The sequence below is a fragment of the Haemorhous mexicanus genome, chromosome 1 (genome assembly GCF_027477595.1).
Source record: "Haemorhous mexicanus isolate bHaeMex1 chromosome 1, bHaeMex1.pri, whole genome shotgun sequence".
Classification (NCBI taxonomy): domain Eukaryota; kingdom Metazoa; phylum Chordata; class Aves; order Passeriformes; family Fringillidae; genus Haemorhous; species Haemorhous mexicanus.
Genome location: NC_082341.1, coordinates 157,218,113 through 157,236,087, shown reverse-complemented (window position 1 = coordinate 157,236,087; position 17,975 = coordinate 157,218,113). Strand labels below are relative to the sequence as shown.

Here is a 17,975-nt window from a genome sequence, read left to right as displayed (position 1 = left end):
AGTGGTGTTGGTGCAATTTGCACCCTCCCGAAATGGTGTGTGGAGACACGGATTTGTGCCAAGTGTGGTTGGCATGCCATTATCCGAAGGAATTTGGAGGAGACATCCCAGGTTGCAAGGCAAGAGAATTTTATTGAGGCCAAAGAAGAGTGAGAGGGCATGAGCAGGCAGTAGAAGGCAGCTGGTGTGAGGGGCCAAGAGGGTGACCATCAGCCAAGGTCCTTTGAGTGCAGTCGGTTTGACCAGAGCAGCAAGGCCTTCCTGCTAAACAGAAGAAGCAGCCGGATGGTGAATGTTCCCAATGGTCTCCAGCTTGGGAGAAGGGATTTGAAGGAGAGGGGACTGGATAGAGCGGAAAGGGTGTAGAAGAGAAGGAGGCAGATGGGCCATGTTTAAATGTAGCCCAGGCTGACCCCTTGGCTGCTGCCTTGCCCTGAGAGCAGATGATGCCTTAAGGCAACAATGGAACCAGAATTGCTGAGCCTGTTGGAGAGCCTTGGCCCAGAGGAATGTGTGTCCTCAATGCCTGAGATGAGTTCCAGGGAGTGGGTGGTTGGTGTCAGGAGTGGAGCTGAGAGTCTTTAGCAGATGTCGCCATAGGCCCTTCTGCCATAGCAGCCCAGGCCTCCCAGCCCGTAGCCAAATCCACGGCCATAGCCAAAGCCACCAAAGCCACCAAAGCCACCAGAGATGGGCTGTCCCTGGGCATTGAGTTCAGTGCCCAGAGCAGCGGAGGAGGTGGATCCGACGGCGGTGTTCTGGGGGAAGGAGGTCATGATGGGTCCTGGCAGGGTGACCAGCACAGGGGAAGGGTCGATGATGACGCGGGAATCCTGGCATTGCAGGGCACAGGGCTCGTTGCAGCTGTTGGCCAGCGGGGTGGGTCCACAGGGACGGCAGAGGCTGTTGCAGGCCATGGGTGTGTTGTGGAGGGTGCCTGGAAGAGAGAGGGGTGAGGCAGTGCAGGGCTGTCGGGGTGTGAGGGGTGAAGTGTCAACAGGGTGAGGGAGTGTGGAGGCTGTTGTTTGTCTGTGGGGTGGCGTGACGGCTGCTGAGGCTGGGGCTGAGCATGCTGGAAGAGACAAGCCAGGGTGCAGGAGCAGGAGGGTCAGGGTTTTTAGGGTCACCTGGTTGTCAGCAGAAGCAGAAGAAGTCAGGAGAAGTGTGTGAGGGAGAGAGGCTCTGGTCTGGCTTTTATGCTAGTCCTAGATGGGTGGGACAGCCTTGTCCCATGGCCTTGGGGCATTTTTTAGGTGGCATCTCTTGCCTCACCCCACCTGCATGAGGTCGTGGGATGGGGAGTGTTTTCCTTTGTGATGTTCTGCAATTCCGTGTCCTGCTCTTAAGTCGTGTCTGTCTGGTCAGTTTTCATGGGTTGGTATTTGGCAGGATTTCACTTTCAGATGTGTGTCAGGGAGGAATGAATAAACAACCAGAGCCCTGGAGATTTGCAATGTCATCAGTGAGGTCACTTTGTGCCCCTTGGGTGTTGTGGTTTGTGGGTACCTTGTAAAGACAGGGACTCGGTTTTGTGCTGCTGCATGTCCATCAGTCACTGTGTTGCACCCAGGAATGCTGAGGAAGCTGCTGCTGTCCTGGGGAGGTCACTCTGGAACAGCTTGGAAAGATCCCAGTGCCTGGGTGCAGTTCCTGATGGATGACAGAGAGCTCATGGCCTTGTGTCTTGTACGGGATCACAAGATCAGGTATATGAGAGGCTGTTCAGGCTGAACCTGCTCCATATTTATGGTCCACTTGGATTCCTCAAATTCTAATTCCAACAAACTCTTACATGTGAAGTGTGTTCCTTGACCTCACTCACAAATCCAATGACAAACAACAAATGTGTCTGATCCCTTTGTTCCCAGGCTGCTCTGTGGCCTCAATTCCCTCATTCTGCATTCAGACCATCAGGTTTCAAAAGGATTTATATCCTGTAAATCACAATATTTTGTTCCTGTGAGCAAAACCGAGAAATTGTTACCTGATGGTCAGCGTGCTCCCCTTTCCCTCTCTGTCATGATGTGGGCGTGCCTTCAAGGAATTCCACAATTCCACATCCTTCTCTAGAGGCCCTGTCCCTCTGACCTTGAAGGCAGCTTTTAAGTGTGAGTTATTGTTATGTGAGGGTTGGCGTAATTTGGGAGGGTTTGCTCTGAAGGTCAGTGTCAGGGAGGGCTGAATAAACAACGAAAACTTGGGGGAGGTGCTTTCCTCTGCAAGGCAACCCTGTGGCCCAGGTGTGGTGGTTTGTGGGTGTGTTGTGAAGAGGAGCCCCATTCCTTCCCAGCCCAGTCTGGCTGTTCTGGGATTTGCAGCTCTGCTGGAGGTGCTGCCCCTTCCCTCACATTTCATGCCTTCCCACCCTGATCCCACCTAGCTAAGCCTGACACTAGACCTGACCTTTCCTGTTGACTGTGCTCTGTGGGTGTCTTGGTGCCCATGTTGCCTTGAAGGTTTTGGCATCCAGGGCCTTTGGGGTCTTTGCAGGCTCTGAGTGCAAAGGGGTGAGGCCACATGTCATCGTCGGAAAGAGGATTTGGAGGTTGCTCAGGATTGTTGGAGGAGAGCATTGCCTGATTCTCGACAACCAGGCAAGTCCAAATTGTGTCAGTGGCCTGAGAAGGGTCTGAAGAACTGGGCCCAGAGGCCTGTCCTAAAGTCCAGATAGCAGCAAGGCCCAGGATTTGGATCCTTTTGGCCAACAAGGAAAACCTAAATGGTCCTGGACATCTGCTGGAGCTCAGCAAGGCCATCTGCCAAGAGCTGTTTCTTGGAAAGAACAAGGATGTCATCCCAGATAGGAAGGAATATGTGGGTATCAGCTGGAACAATTGCTTTCTTTTCCAAAAGACCATTGTGGTCATGGGTGAGAAGAAATGGAGCTGGAGGTGTCCCTGTGCCCTTGTGGGAAAAGTGACCCCCCAAGGTTCCAGGAATGATATGGAAAAGTGTTGGGATGAGGCAGCGAGAGGTGACTGTTGGTGTTTGCTCAGCTCTGGTGAGGTCCTGTGTGAGGTGTTGTGGGCAGTTCTGGGCCGCCCGGTGAGACGATCTCAGGGCCACCCAGATACAAATGGGCCTGCAAGATGATTCCTAGATGAGAAACTGGCAGAGCTGAGACTCCCAGGGGACAAGGATGGACGTGGGTGCGCCATCAGTGTGTGCAAATCCCTGATGGAGGGGGATGAAGACAAGGGAGCCCCGCTGTTCTCAGCAGTCCACACGTGCAGGGCAAGACAGCAAGAGCACAAGTGACAAGAGATGGAATTCCATGAGCCAAGGAGACAAGAATGTTTCATTATGATGATGATCAGAGATTGGAAGAGGTCGTGGATTTGTGGTTGAGGGAGATCCAAATCTGACCTGTCCATGGTGCTGGAAATGTTCTGCTGCTGGTCTTGCTTGAGCAGGGTGGTTGAAGCACTTGCACTCCAGAGCTGCTGCCCAAGAGGTTGATGTTGTTTCTCTCTTTGCTGGAAAGCTTCAGGAGTCATGGCCAGAAAGAGCTTGTCAAGTGTGCACTGGCATGGAGTGACTTTTCCATCTTTGTGCCAAGGAGAGACCTGTTGTATCAAAGACTTTGGTGTGGCAGTTTGCAGGGTGCGTGGCATGTTCTGCTAGATGTCCCTTCCTGTACTTCCTGTGCCATAATTTGTTATTAGTGGTTTTCACATATATGTAAGGAGAAGTGGTGCTGCTATCTTCCACATACTCCCAGTTGCTTGTTAGTCTCTAGAATGTGCTGGGAGAGGATGTGAGACCATTGTAACACAAAAAATATAAGGAGGCGTCCCAGGTTTAAAGCAAGAAAACTTTATTGATGTGAAATATTGAAGAATGAAGTGGCAGGAGAAAGAAGTGGAAATAATCTGTGGTGAGGTGAGAGCATGGTGACCATCAGCCAAGGTGCTTTGCTTGCAGGAGCGGTTGTCAGAGCCCAGAGCTGGAGGTGTCAGGGGTGGTGCTGAGGGTTCTTAGCAGATGTAGCCGCCCCTTCTGCCATAGCAGCCCAGGCCTCCCAGCCCGTAGCCAAATCCACGGCCATAGCCAAGGCCATAGCCAAAGCCACCAAAGCCAAATCCACCAGAGATGGGCTGTCCCTGCACACTGAGCTCAGTGCCCAGAGCAGCGGAGGAGGTGGATCCGACGGCGGTGTTCTGGGGGAAGGAGGTCATGATGGGTCCTGGCAGGGTGACCAGCACAGGGGCAGGGTCGATGATGACGCGGGAATCCTGGCATTGCAGGGCACAGGGCTCGTTGCAGCTGTTGGCCAGCGGGGTGGGTCCGCAGGGACGGCAGAGGCTGTTGCAGGCCATGGGTGTGGTGTGGAGGGTTCCTGGAAGAGAAGGGGGTGAGGCAGGGCAAGGGCGTGGGGGTGTGCGGGGCAGTGATGCAGGATGGTGAGGGAGTGTGGAGGCTGTTGTTGGTCTGTGGGGAGGCATGAGGGCTGCTGAGGCTGGGTCTGAGTATGGTGGAAGAAAGGGGCCAGGGGTGCAGGAGCAGGAGGCTCAGGGGCATGAGGCTCACCTGGTTGTCTGCAGGAGCAGGTGGAAAATGTGGGAGAAGTATGTGAGGGAGCGAGGCTCTGGGCCAGCTTTTATGCTGGTCCTGGAGAGGCGGGACAGCCTGTCCCATGGCCTTGGGGCATTTTTTAGTCAGCAGCTCTTGGCTGGCCCAGCCTGGTGAGTCATGAGGTGGGGCGTGTTTTCCTTCCTGAGTCTCTTCAACTCCATGTCCTCCACTTGAGGCTGTTTCCATTTGACCTTTGTGGCAACTCTTAATGGAGAGAATTAGTGACCATTATCTCGTTGGTGACAGCATGTGTCCGGACATGTAGAAGATTCAACCAAAGCTTTGAAGAACTGGGAATTCATCACTGAAGTTATTCCAGAGCATATTGACAATAAGTCCCATGTGCATCCTTGCCTCCTGCCTGAAAGAACTCCCATCTCTCTCAGCTTCTCGTTTTAAGGATGTTCCAGTTCCATCATTGTCATGATCTCCCTTCACTACTCTTGGTCAGCCACATCCAGATCCTTGATCCACTGCTGAGTCTCAGCAGTGGTGGGTGAAAGGATGGACACTGCCCTCAACCCGCTTGTTTCTTTTCCTAATCCTGTCCTGGTAACTGCTGGAGTTTTTTGCAGCAAAGGTTACATGGCCAAAAGGATGGATTAATCAACGTATGAGGAATTGTTCTCGTCCTGTGTCTTGTTCTCCTTTTCCTTCACAACATTTCCTTAAAAGGAAGAAAAGTCCAGAGCTCAGCACTGTGACCGCACAGTGTGACCTTGCTGGGCCCAGGTGAGATGAGCGTTACAGATGAACCAACACCAGAGTTTGAGCAGCATAGAAAGCCTCTCTGTATCTCAGGGATTGCTTTCCCATTTCCAGCAGGAAATACCAGTCATGTGGAAAGGCATGGAGAGATGGCAGTATAGTGAGGAGGGAGACAACGTGATGGAAGGAATGGCCCCAGAAAAGCAGCGTCCTGCAAACCCAAAATCAGCCTGGCGGTGTGGATGGGTTAGAAGGTCAAAACACTACAGCACACAATGCCACGTGGTGACTTCACTGATGACACTCTAGCTCTCCAAAGCATTGGTCATGTTTTCAGCCCTCCCTGGCTCACATCATTAATACCATCTTAACATCTAATATTTGCGTCCTCCAATGTCAAATAGACAGGGTCTCAAGAGAAGGACATGGAATAGTAAAACTGCAAAACTACGTGCCCCCTCCATAACATAGGAGAGAAGAGGACCTTGCTGATCCTCTTCTACTAATTAGTGGCTTTTGCTAACAGAAACACAAAATTAAGATTACAGAATAAAAGTTATGAAACCAAAAAGCTTCAATGCAGAATGTGGAAATTGACATCACAGACCAGCCGCGGTAAGAAACTGATTGCACCAGGTTTGCTCCTCGATATTTGATTTCTGAAAGAGGTGTAGAAATGCACTTTATATAACAGTGTATGCTGTTGTATAAATTTGAGAAATGCAAACAAAGCACAACACTGGAACAAGTTCAGCCTGAACAGGCTCTCGTTTTCCAGATCTTGTTCCCATTCAAAACAAAAGGCCATGAGATCTCTTTCATCCAAGGACTGAGACCTTTAAAAGTTATAGCAGAGGGACGTCCCCAGGACATCAGCAGCTCTGTCAGCATTCCTGGGTGACACAGCAACTGATGGACATCCAGGAGAACAGAAGAGTCCCGGTCTTCACAAGGCAACCACAAACCACAGCAGACGAGTGCCATAAAATTACATTAGAGAAGAATTTGCAACTTTCCTGGGCTGTGGTTGTTTATTCACCCCTCCCTGACACACATGGAACAATCAAATCTACACAAACACCAAGTCATGAATGCTGCCGCCAAGGTCAGATGGAAGCAGCCTCAAGAGCATGACATGAAATGAAACCACTCCCCACCTCATGACCTCATGCTAGGCTTGGCAAGGCAAGAGAGGCTGCCTAAAAAATGCCCCAAGGCCATGGGAAAAGGCTGTCCTGCCCATCCAAGACCAGCATAAAAGCCGGCCCAGAGCCTCTCTCCCTCACACACTTCTCCTCAAGCCTTCTCCTTGTGCTCCTGCTGAATACAAGGTGAGTCTCATGCCCCTGACCTTCCAGCTCCTGCACGCCTGGCACGTCTCTTTCAGCACGCTCAGCCCCAGCCTCAGCAGCCCTCACGCCACCCCACAGACAAACAACAGCCTCCACACTCCCTCACCCTGTTGACACTTCACCCCTCAAACCCCCACACCCCTGCACTGCCTCACCCCTTCTCTTCCAGGCACCCTCCACACCACACCCATGGCCTGCAACAGCCTCTGCCGTCCCTGCGGACCCACCCCGCTGGCCAACAGCTGCAACGAGCCCTGTGCCCTGCAATGCCAGGATTCCCGCGTCATCATCGACCCTTCCCCTGTGCTGGTCACCCTGCCAGGACCCATCATGAGCTCCTTCCCCCAGAACACCGCCGTCGGATCCACCTCCTCGGCTGCCGTGGGCACTGAGCTCAGTGTGCAGGGACAGCCCATCTCTGGTGGCTTTGGTGGCTTTGGGTATGGCCTTGGCTATGGCCGTGGATTTGGCAACGGGCTGGGAGGCCTGGGCTGCTATGGCAGAAGGGGCGGCTACATCTGCTAAGAACCCTCAGCACCACCCCTGACACCTCCAGCTCTGGGCTGTGGCCACAATTCCTGCCAGCAAAGCCCTTCAGCTGATGGCAGCCCTACTCACACCTCACAACCGATTATTTCCCCTTCTGTCCCCTGACTTTTCATTCTTTTGCACCAATAAATTTTGCTGCATCAAACCTGCAAGGCTTCCTTTCTTTTTTTCCCAATGGTTTTGCATCTTCACCCACCACATTCTAGAGCTCAACAGGCCCTTGAAGGTATATGGAACATGGCATCAACACTTTTCCTTACATACACAAAACAACTAAAAACCTAGTCTGGCACAGGAAGCACAAGAGGGGACACCTTCCAGAGCATGTCACACACCCTGCAAACTGCTACGCCAAAGTCTTTGATACAACAACTATCACAAAGATGGAAAAGTCACTCCATGCCAGTGCACACTTGACAAGCTCTTTCTGGCCATGACTCCTGAAGCTTTCCAGCAAAGAGAGAAACAACATCAACCTCTTGGGCAGCAGCTCTGGAGTGCAAGTGCTTCAACTACCCTGCTCAAGCAAGACCAGCAGCAGAACATTTCCAGCACCATGGACAGGTCAGATTTCGATCTCCCTCGACCACAAATCCACGACCTCTTCCAATCTCTGATCATCCTCATAATGAAATATTCTTGGCTCATGGAATTCCATCTCTTGTCACTTGTTCTCTTGCCGTCCTGTCCTGCATGTGTGGACTGCAGAGAACAGCAGGGCTCCCTTGTCTTCAACCCTCTCTATCAGGGATTTGCACACACTGGTGGCACACCCACGTCCATCCTTGTCCCCTGGGAGTCTCAGCTCTGCCAGTTCCTCATCTAGGAATCATCTTGCAGGCCCATTTGTATCTGGGTGGCCCTGAGATCGCATCACCGGCGGCCCAGAACTGCCCACAACACCTCACACAGGACCTCACCAGAGCTGAGCAAACACCAACAGTCACCTCTCACTGCCTCATCCCAACACTTTTCCATATCATTCCTGGAACCTTGGGGGGTCACTTTTCCCACAAGGGCACAGGGACACCTCCAGCTCCATTTCTTCTCACCCATGACCACAATGGTCTTTTGGAAAAGAAAGCAATTGTTCCAGCTGATACCCACATATTTCTTCCTATCTGGGATGACATCCTCGTTCCTTCCAAGAAATAGGTCTTGGCAGATGGCCTTGCTGAGCTCCAGCAGATGTCCAGGACCATTTAGGTTTTCCTTGTTGGCCAAAAGGATCCAAATCCTGGGCCTTGCTGCTATCTGGACTTTAGGACAGGCCTCTGGGCCCAGTTCTTCAGACCCTTCTCAGGCCACTGACACAATTTGGACTTGCCTGGTTGTCGAGAATCAGGCAATGCTCTCCTCCAACAATCCTGAGCAACCTCCAAATCCTCTTTCCGACGATGACATGTGGCCTCACCCCTTTGCACTCAGAGCCTGCAAAGACCCCAAAGGCCCTGGATGCCAAAACCTTCAAGGCAACATGGGCACCAAGACACCCACAGAGCACAGTCAACAGGAAAGGTCAGGTCTAGTGTCAGGCTTAGCTAGGTGGGATCAGGGTGGGAAGGCATGAAATGTGAGGGAAGGGGCAGCACCTCCAGCAGAGCTGCAAATCCCAGAACAGCCAGACTGGGCTGGGAAGGAATGGGGCTCCTCTTCACAACACACCCACAAACCACCACACCTGGGCCACAGGGTTGCCTTGCAGAGGAAAGCACCTCCCCCAAGTTTTCGTTGTTTATTCAGCCCTCCCTGACACTGACCTTCAGAGCAAACCCTCCCAAATTACGCCAACCCTCACATAACAATAACTCACACTTAAAAGCTGCCTTCAAGGTCAGAGGGACAGGGCCTCTAGAGAAGGATGTGGAATTGTGGAATTCCTTGAAGGCACGCCCACATCATGACAGAGAGGGAAAGGGGAGCACGCTGACCATCAGGTAACAATTTCTCGGTTTTGCTCACAGGAACAAAATATTGTGATTTACAGGATATAAATCCTTTTGAAACCTGATGGTCTGAATGCAGAATGAGGGAATTGAGGCCACAGAGCAGCCTGGGAACAAAGGGATCAGACACATTTGTTGTTTGTCATTGGATTTGTGAGTGAGGTCAAGGAACACACTTCACATGTAAGAGTTTGTTGGAATTAGAATTTGAGGAATCCAAGTGGACCATAAATATGGAGCAGGTTCAGCCTGAACAGCCTCTCATATACCTGATCTTGTGATCCCGTACAAGACACAAGGCCATGAGCTCTCTGTCATCCACCAGGAACTGCACCCAGGCACTGGGATCTTTCCAAGCTGTTCCAGAGTGACCTCCCCAGGACAGCAGCAGCTTCCTCAGCATTCCTGGGTGCAACACAGTGACTGATGGATATGCAGCAGCACAAAACAGAGTCCCCGTCTTTACAAGGTACCCACAAACCACAACACCCAAGGGGCACAAAGTGACCTCACTGATGACATTGCAAATCTCCAGGGCTCTGGTTGTTTATTCATTCCTCCCTGACACACATCTGAGAGTGAAATCCTGCCAAATACCAACCCATGAAAACTACCGCCAAGATCAGACAGACACAGACTCAAGAGCAGGACACGGAATTGCAGAACATCGCAAACGAAAATACTACCCACCTCATGACCTCATGGCAGGTGGGTTGAGGCAAGAGATGCCACCTAAAAAATGCCCCAAGGCCTTCGGACAAGGCTGTCCCACCCCTCCAGGACCAGCATAAAAGCCAGACCAGAGCCTCTCTCCCTCACACACTTCTCCTGACTTCTTCTGCTCCTGCTGAAAACCAGGTGAGCCTCAAGCCCCTGACCCTCCTGCTCCTGCACCCCTGGCCCCTCTCAGCCCCAGCAGCCCTCACAACTCCCCACAGACAAACAACAGCCTCCACACTCCCTCACCCTCCTGCATTACTGCACCTTGCACCCCCACATCCCTGCCCTGCCTCACCCCCTTCTCTCTTCCAGGCACCCTCCACACCACAACCATGGCCTGCAACAGCCTCTGCCGTCCCTGCGGACCCACCCCGCTGGCCAACAGCTGCAACGAGCCCTGTGCCCTGCAATGCCAGGATTCCCGCGTCATCATCGACCCTTCCCCTGTGCTGGTCACCCTGCCAGGATCCATCATGACCTCCTTCCCCCAGAACACCGCCGTCGGATCCACCTCCTCGGCTGCCGTGGGCACTGAGCTCAGTGTGCAGGGACAGCCCATCTCTGGTGGCTTTGGTGGCTTTGGGTATGGCCTTGGCTATGGCCGTGGATTTGGCTACGGGCTGGGAGGCCTGGGCTGCTATGGCAGAAGGGGCGGCTACATCTGCTAAGAACCCTCAGCACCACCCCTGACACCAACCACCCCTCCCTGGAACTCATCTCAGGCATTGAGGACTCCTCTCTGCACCAAGGCTCTCAAATAGCCTCTGCAATTCCAGCTCCTGTGATGCCTTAAGGCGCCACTTGCTCTCAGGGCACCAAGGAAGGCAGCAGCCAAGGGGCCAGCATTTAAACTTGGCCCGTCTGCCTCCTGCTTTTCTCCCACTCCCTTTTCTGCTCTGTCCAGTGCTCTCTTCTGCAACCCCCTTCTCCCAAGCCAGAGTCCATTGGGCACCTCTAGTGGGCAGCTCCCAGTGAAGGGCAGGAAGGCCTTGATGCTCTGGCCAAACCTCCAAGCAAATATACTCTGCTGATCATCACCCTGGTCACAACCCAGTCCAGCTCCCTTGTACTGGCTTCTTCTGAGTTTTTACTCCTTTTCCGCAATAAAGTTTTCTTGCATCACAACCTCACATGGCTCTTTCTTCCTTCTCCCAGTACTCTTCCAGTCTCACTCAGTGTAAGCACGTTTGTTCAGGCAATTGGCATGGATGAAAAAGTGCACCAAGGCCTGTCTTAGGATATATTGCTGCAGTTCCCCTACCCCCAGCACACTTTGGTCTTCCATTGTACCATGCAAACCCCTCACTTGCTTGAGATCAGGCCTGGATGCTCTAGTGCAGGTCTTTGCCTGCCTCTGACACAAACCCCTCATGGTCTCTGCGCTCACTTTTTGTTCCAGCGCCTCATATTCAAGGCTCATCTACAGCTCTGCTTGAGCAGGTCTTTTTCTTCCTTCTCATGGAGAGCCTTACCTGGCAAGTCATGAGCTGGAGACTGGATTCCTTGCCTTTCCCCACATCCACAGTGTCATGTCCTCTTGGGGTTGTGTCCATCTGACCTTGGCAGCAGCTTTTAAATGCAAGTTTTAGAAAACATACTCTGTTATTTATGGCTCATTTCAGGGTGGGTTTGAGACGTGACCAAAGCCTTGGAGAGATGGGGTGTAATCACTGAGGTCACCCCGTGGTACTTCTGTTCTGTGGCTTGTGGATGTGTGGGGAGGAGTTGCCCCCACTCTCTGGTAGCCCTGTCAGTCTGGTTTGCACCTTGTAGCTCTGCCAAGTAGGAGGAGTTGTACCTTCAATCACAAACCCTCCCTCCATGCTTTTTCGCCAGCTGGCAATGGCTGACATTGAACCATATTTTTCCACTTGGTTGTGCTTTGTGTGTGTCTTGGTGCCCCTCTTGCTTTTACAGTTTTGATATCCAGGGTCTTTTGGGTCGTTTCTTGGGCTAAGGACTGGGGTCACTCCACTGGGCAATGTCTGGTTGTCAGAAAGAGGACTGGACAGTTGCCCTGGGTTGTTGGAGGAGAGCATTGCATAATCCTTGACAATACCCCAGGCACATCCAGGTTGTGTCAGTGCCAGAGTTGTGGCCTGAGAAGGCTCTGAAGGGCTGGGCCCAGAGGCTTTTGGTCAGTGTCCCAACATCCAGATGGCAGCAAATCCACAGTGATGTAGCCCAGGAGTTGGATCCTCTTGGCCAACACTGAAAACCTGAGTGGTCCTGGACATCTGCTGGGGCTCAGCAAGGGCAGGTGCCAAGGGCTGTTTGTTGGTAGGAGTCATCCCAGGTAGGAAATGTCTCAGAGTCACTTGGAACAATGGTTTTCTTCTCTGAAAAAGCCTTTGTGCTTGTGATTGAGAAGAAATAGACCAGGGGGTCTGTGGGTGGGGAAAGGGGGGCCCTGGGTGGGAAAAGGGACCCCAAGGTTTGAGAGAAGAAGTGGGAAAAGGGTTGTGATGAGGTAGGGGGAGGTGACTCTTGCTGTCTCCTGAAAGCTGCTGACATCTCACGTGAGGTGTTATGAACAGTCCTGGGCTCCCCAGTGTGAAAATGAAATCAGTTAAATGAATCTAAACCATTTCAGGCCCAGCAATGTTCTAAAGTGTGAAAATGAAATACATTTAAAGAATCTAAACCATTTCAGGGACAGCAATGTTCTGAACGGACTGGAGGAACTTTCCTAGTGGAAAGCTGAGAGAGCTGAGACTCCCAGGGAACAAAGATGAACAGGGTGGTCCATCAGTGTGTGCAAATCCCTGACGGTGGTGGATGAAGGCAAAGGAGCACGGCTGTTCTCAGCTGTGCACACGTGCAGGGCAAGACAGCAAGGGCAAAAGTGAAACGAGATGAAACTTCATGGGCAAAGAAGACAAGAATCTTTCATTGTGAGGGTGGCCACAGAGTGGAAGAGGCGGTAGAGTGGAAGAGGTGGTGGAATCTTGATCCTTGGAGATACAAATCTGACCTGTCCATGGTGCTGGAATGTGCTGCTGTTGGTCTTGCTTAAGCAGGGCAGTTGAAGCACTTGCACTCCAGAGCTCCTGCCCAAGAGGTTGATGCTGTTTCTCTCTTTGCTGGAAAGCTTCAGGAGTCCTGGCCAGAAAGAGTTTGTCAAGTGTGTACTGGCATGGAGTGACTTTTCGATTTTTGTACCGAGGAGAAAATTGATGTGTCAAAGACTTTGTTGTAGCAGTTTGCAGGGTGTGTGACAGTTCTGTAAGATGTCCCTTCCTGTGCTTCCTAGGCCTACCAGTTATTTCTATAACTAGTTTGTTATTAGTTGTTTTGAGATATATGTTAGCAAAAGTGTTGTTGCCCTGTTCCACATACTCCCACTGGCTTGTTCAGCTCTAGAATGTGGTGGGATGGATGTGAGACCATTGGAATACAAAAAAATAAAGAGGCATGCCAGATTTAAAGCAGGAAAACTTTATTGATGTGAAAGAACAAAGAGGCAGGAGAAAGAAGTGGAAATAATCTGTTGAGAGGTGAGAGTACTGTGACCATCAGCTGATTTGCTTTGCTTGCAGGAGCTGCTGCCAGAGCCCAGAGCTGGTGGTGCCAGGATGGTGCCGAAGGTCCTTAGCAGTTGTAGCCTCCCCTTCTGCCATAGCAGCCCAGGCCTCCCAGCCCATAGCCAAATCCACGGCCATAGCCAAGGCCGTAGCCAAAGCCACCAAAGCCACCAGAGATGGGCTGTCCCTGCACACTGAGCTCAGTGCCCACGGCAGCGGAGGAGGTGGATCCGACGGCGGTGTTCTGGGGGAAGGAGGTCATGATGGGTCCTGGCAGGGTGACCAGCACAGGGGAAGGGTCAATGATGACGCGGGAATCCTGGCATTGCAGGGCACAGGGCTCGTTGCAGCTGTTGGCCAGCGGGGTGGGTCCGCAGGGACTGCAGCGGTTGTAGCAGGCCATGGGTGTTGTGTGGAGGGTGCCTGGAAGAGAAGGGGTTGAGGCAGGGCAGGGGTGTGGAGGTGCAAGGGGCCTGGAAGAGAGTGAATGTGGAGGCTGTTGTGGGGCTGTGGGGAGGTGTGAGGGCTGCTGAGGCTGGGGCCAAGTTCTGAAAGAGAGGGAGGAGGGTGGCAGAGGCAGGAGGGTCAGGGGATTGAGACTCACCTGGTTGTCAGCAGGAGAAGGTGGGAGGAGAAGTGTGTGAGGGAGAGAAGCTCTGGTCTGGCTTTTATGCTGGTTGTGGAGGGGCGGGACAGCCTTGTCCCTTGGCCTTGGGGCATTTTTTAGGCAGGAGCTCTTGGCTGGCCCAGCCTGGTGAGTCATGAGGTGGGGAGTGTTTTCCTTGATGCAATTCTGCAATTCCATGTCCTGTTCTTGAGTCTGTGTCCCTCTGACCTTGGAGACAGCTATAGGCTGAGAGTTGGTGTTTGGGACGATTTGACTGTTCCATGTGTGTCAGGGAGGGTTGAATAAACAAGCACAGCCCTGGAGATTTACAATGTCATCAGTGATGTCATTTTGTGGTACTCATGTGCTTTGCTTTGTAGGTGCCTTGTGAAGACTGGGTTCCTATTGTGTGCCACTGGGTTTCCATCAGTCATTGTCTTGCACCCAGGAATGCTGAGGGAGCTGCTGCTGTCCTGGGTAGGTCACTCTGCAATAACTTGGCAGGATTCTGGTGCCTTTGAGCACTTCCTAATAAATGAAAGAAGGCTCCTGGCCTTGTGTTCTTGAATGGGATCAAGGGAGAGGATCCGGCAAAGCAGAAGCTGTTCAGGCTGAACTTGTTCCATTTGTCAGGTCCATTTGGATTTCTGCAATCTACACACCAGCATACACTGTCATTTGAAGCATATTCCTTGACCTCATTCATGAATCCAATAAACAAACAACAAGCCTGTGTTTGCCCAGGCTGCTCTGTGATGTCAATTCTCTTATTCCGCATTCAAGCCACAAGGTTTCATAATTTAAAACCTCCAAGTCTTAATATTTTGTTCCTGTTAGTAACAGCTAATTGTTATTAATGTATGATCAGTGAACTCCTCCTCCCTCCTAAGTCATGGTGCTGGCATTCCTATTTGGAATTCTTTGATTCCAAGCCATTTTCTTGAGGTCTTATCCATCTGACTTTGATGGCAATATTTAAATGCAAGTATTAGAGGTTAAATACTGGTGTTGATGGCCTTGTCAGGGCAAAATGAAGACGTGACCAAAGCCACCTCATCAGTGAAGTCACCCCAGGGCACTCATGTTCTGTGGTTTGGGGGTGCATTGTGAGGGTGGGCCCCAAACCATCACAGCTCTGTCAGGCTGGTCTGGGCTTTGCAGGAGTGCTGCTCCTTTCATCCCATTGTTTCCATCCCCACCATGTTGCCATCTCTGCAGGTGTTTTTATATACCAGAACTTTCCTGTTGTGGATGGGAAACAAATCCTGTTGTTTAGGGAGAATTCCATGATGCCCTAAGTCTTGGTTGGTTCATTCATAACACTCGTCTCATCTGGGTCCAATAAGGTCACCCTGTGTGGTCACAGTGCTGGGTTCTACCTGACACATGGAAAGGGAAAATCGTGAAGGATAAGGAGAACAAGACGTGAGGAGAACAGTTCCTCATCCATTGATTAATCAACCCTTTGGCCAAGTACCCTTTGCTGCAAAAAACTCCAGCAGTTCCCAAGAGAGGATTAGGAAAAGAAATAAAAGCAAATTGAGGGCAGTGTCCATCCTTTCACCCATCACTGCTGGAACTACACAGTGGAACATGGACATGGATGTGGTTGACCAAGAGCAACTCAGGGAGACCGAGACAATGATGGAACTTGAGCACCCTTAAAATGAGATGAAACTAGGGACCTGGAATTTCAGGCAGGAGATGAGGTGCAAATGGGAGACGTTGTCAATATGCCATGGCATGACCTAGTTAAATCCCCTGTTTTCCAAAGATTTTGCTGAGTCCTCTACATGTCCTGACAATTGCTATCAACAAGATGTTGGTAATTAATACTCTCAACTAAGAGGTTATGCCAAGGTCAGATGGACACAGCCTCAAGGGAAAGAACATGGAATTGCAGAGTTGCAGGAAAGAAAACACTCCCCAACTCATGACTCACCAGGCTGGGCCGGCCAAGAGTTCCTGCCTGCAAAATGCCCCAAGGCCATGGGACAAGGCTGTCCCGCCCCTCCACAACCAGCATAAAAGCCAGACCAGAGCCTCTCTCCCTCACACACTTCTCCTCCCACCTTCTCCTGTGCAGACTACCAGGTGAGTTGCAAGCCCGGATCCTCTTGCTCCTGCACGCCCGGCCCTTTTCTTCCAGCACGCTCTGCCCCAGCCTCAGCAGCCCTCACACCTCCCCACAGCCCCACAACAGCCTCCACACTCCCTCACCCTCCTGCATCACTTCCCCTCACACCCCCACACCCCTGCCCTGCCTCACCCCTCTCTCTTCCAGGCACCCTCCACACCACACCCATGGCCTGCAACAGCCTCTGCCGTCCCTGCGGACCCACCCCGCTGGCCAACAGCTGCAACGAGCCCTGTGCCCTGCAATGCCAGGATTCCCGCGTCATCATTGACCCTTCCCCTGTGCTGGTCACCCTGCCAGGACCCATCATGACCTCCTTCCCCCAGAACACCGCTGTTGGATCCACCTCCTCGGCTGCCGTGGGCACTGAGCTCAGTGTGCAGGGACAGCCCATCTCTGGTGGCTTTGGTGGCTTTGGCTACGGCCTTGGCTATGGCCGTGGATTTGGCTATGGGCTGGGAGGCCTGGGCTGCTATGGCAGAAGGGGCTATGGCTCCATCTGCTAAGATGCCAACCTCAGCACCACTCCTGACACCAACCACCCACTCCCTGGAACTCATCTCAGGCATTGAGGACATCTTTCTGAGCCAAGGCTCTCAATCAGGCTCAGCATTTCCAGCTCCTGCTCTCAGGGCAGCAAGCAAGGCAGCAGCCAAGGGGTCAGTCTGGGCTGCCTGCAAACATGGCCCATCTGCCTCCTGCTCTTCTGTCCCTGCTCCCTGCTCTCTGCTCTCCCCTTTGGCTCTGTCCACTCTGTTGCAAACCCCTTCTTCCAGGTCAGAGACCATTGGGCCCCTCTGGTGGGCTGCTGCCACTGTGGGGCAGGAAGTCCTTGATGCTCTGGCCAAATTTACTGCTAGCAAAGGACCTTGGCTGTTGGTCACCCTTATTGCACCTCAGTCCAAATCCCTTCCACTAGCTGCTCCTGCTTTTTCACTATTTTGTCTCAATAAAATTTTTCTTGCATCACAATTTCAGATGTCTGTTTTCTGAATGGACTCATAATAAACTGGATGTGAAACCTGTTTCCCTTGTGCTGCACCACAGGAGAGCAGGAATCCGTAGCCCAATTGTCTTCAGGAGAAATTTAGGTTGGCTATTAAGGAATCTTCCTTCATGGAGAGGTTTGTCATTGGTGTCACAGACTGCACAGTGAAACTGTGGAATCATCATCCCTGGAGGGATTTAATATCCCTGGAGATGCGTCACTTGGGGACAGTGGTTAATGGTGGCCTTGGTAGCTGAGGGAATGGTTAGAATTTGTATTTAAAATTTAGCTCTCCTGCAACAAAAACTTAGTGGCCTATTTTGTAGCCCTTCTTTAACAGTTGTGCTTGATGTCAAGAGGCTTTTCCATCAGAACTAACTCCATATATGTTGGTGGCAGCTGTGCACAGGGGAGAGGCGGCACAGGAGGGGTGAGCCTGGCCTTTGGGGTCTTGAGTTGTGGCAAGTGCTGAGGGGTGAGGACAGTTCTGTTGGAGGATTTCCCTTGGGGAAATGGTGCTTGGCTGAGCTCTGTGTGTGCTCTGTGCCAGTGACTCGGCCTGGGCATGAGGAGAGAGCTGTGGCTGCTGTTGGGCACAGCCCTTTTGTGAAGCCATTGAGGCTCCTTCCCCTTCCATGCTCCCAGAGCAACCAAGCAAATCCAGGCTGCCTCAGAGGGCAGTAAATGGCCTGAGAGTGGCTGTGGGCCCAAAGGCTGGGGATCAGTGGCCCAAAATTCAAATCAAAGCACATCTCAAGGGAAGTAGGTCAACAATTGTATCCATGAGGCCAACCCTGTCCAACCTCCTCAGCAATGGCATGGGCCGTGGGACTGTTGTCCCCTCAGCAAGCTGGCAGATGCTGGAGTGG

At 52.0% G+C, this 17,975-nt stretch overlaps 5 protein-coding genes and 1 pseudogene across 5 annotated transcripts; 3 read left to right on the top strand and 3 right to left on the bottom strand.

Annotated features, from left to right (window-relative positions):
• Positions 1-581: 581 nt before the first annotated feature.
• On the bottom strand, positions 582-1,246 carry LOC132336114 (feather beta keratin-like; annotated as a pseudogene).
• Positions 1,247-3,800: 2,554 nt separating this feature from the next.
• Positions 3,801-4,337, bottom strand: LOC132336049 (feather beta keratin-like). Its single transcript, XM_059863171.1, has one exon. The coding sequence runs from the start codon at positions 4,317-4,319 to the stop codon at positions 3,978-3,980; it is 342 nt and encodes a 113-aa protein (XP_059719154.1). The 5' UTR covers positions 4,320-4,337; the 3' UTR covers positions 3,801-3,977.
• A 2,152-nt stretch (positions 4,338-6,489) lies between these two features.
• LOC132335973 (feather beta keratin-like) lies at positions 6,490-7,160 on the top strand. The gene is made up of 2 exons (XM_059863048.1): positions 6,490-6,610; positions 6,802-7,160. Exons 1-2 carry the CDS (start codon positions 6,490-6,492, stop codon positions 7,158-7,160), a joined length of 480 nt encoding a protein of 159 aa, XP_059719031.1.
• A 3,001-nt stretch (positions 7,161-10,161) lies between these two features.
• LOC132335910 (feather beta keratin-like) lies at positions 10,162-10,518 on the top strand. Its single transcript, XM_059862920.1, has one exon. It carries the CDS (start codon positions 10,183-10,185, stop codon positions 10,516-10,518), a length of 336 nt encoding a protein of 111 aa, XP_059718903.1. The 5' UTR covers positions 10,162-10,182.
• Positions 10,519-13,272: 2,754 nt separating this feature from the next.
• On the bottom strand, positions 13,273-13,795 carry LOC132335838 (feather beta keratin-like). Its single transcript, XM_059862799.1, has one exon. The coding sequence runs from the start codon at positions 13,775-13,777 to the stop codon at positions 13,442-13,444; it is 336 nt and encodes a 111-aa protein (XP_059718782.1). The 5' UTR covers positions 13,778-13,795; the 3' UTR covers positions 13,273-13,441.
• A 2,062-nt stretch (positions 13,796-15,857) lies between these two features.
• On the top strand, positions 15,858-17,090 carry LOC132335772 (feather beta keratin-like). The gene is made up of 2 exons (XM_059862681.1): positions 15,858-16,075; positions 16,266-17,090. The coding sequence occupies exons 1-2, from the start codon at positions 15,958-15,960 to the stop codon at positions 16,622-16,624; spliced, it is 477 nt and encodes a 158-aa protein (XP_059718664.1). The 5' UTR covers positions 15,858-15,957; the 3' UTR covers positions 16,625-17,090.
• Positions 17,091-17,975: the final 885 nt, after the last annotated feature.

Bases quoted from the DNA above. Each gene is read 5' to 3' on its own strand.
- LOC132336049 (XM_059863171.1), bottom strand. From the start codon at position 4,319: ATGGCCTGCAACAGCCTCTGCCGTCCCTGCGGACCCACCCCGCTGGCC.
- LOC132335973 (XM_059863048.1), top strand. From the start codon at position 6,490: ATGCCCCAAGGCCATGGGAAAAGGCTGTCCTGCCCATCCAAGACCAGC. The intron at 6,611-6,801 runs CAAGGTGAGTCT...CCCCTTCTCTTC, and splicing joins CCTTGTGCTCCTGCTGAATA to CAGGCACCCTCCACACCACA.
- LOC132335910 (XM_059862920.1), top strand. From the start codon at position 10,183: ATGGCCTGCAACAGCCTCTGCCGTCCCTGCGGACCCACCCCGCTGGCC.
- LOC132335838 (XM_059862799.1), bottom strand. From the start codon at position 13,777: ATGGCCTGCTACAACCGCTGCAGTCCCTGCGGACCCACCCCGCTGGCC.
- LOC132335772 (XM_059862681.1), top strand. From the start codon at position 15,958: ATGCCCCAAGGCCATGGGACAAGGCTGTCCCGCCCCTCCACAACCAGC. The intron at 16,076-16,265 runs GTGAGTTGCAAG...TCTCTCTTCCAG, and splicing joins TCTCCTGTGCAGACTACCAG to GCACCCTCCACACCACACCC.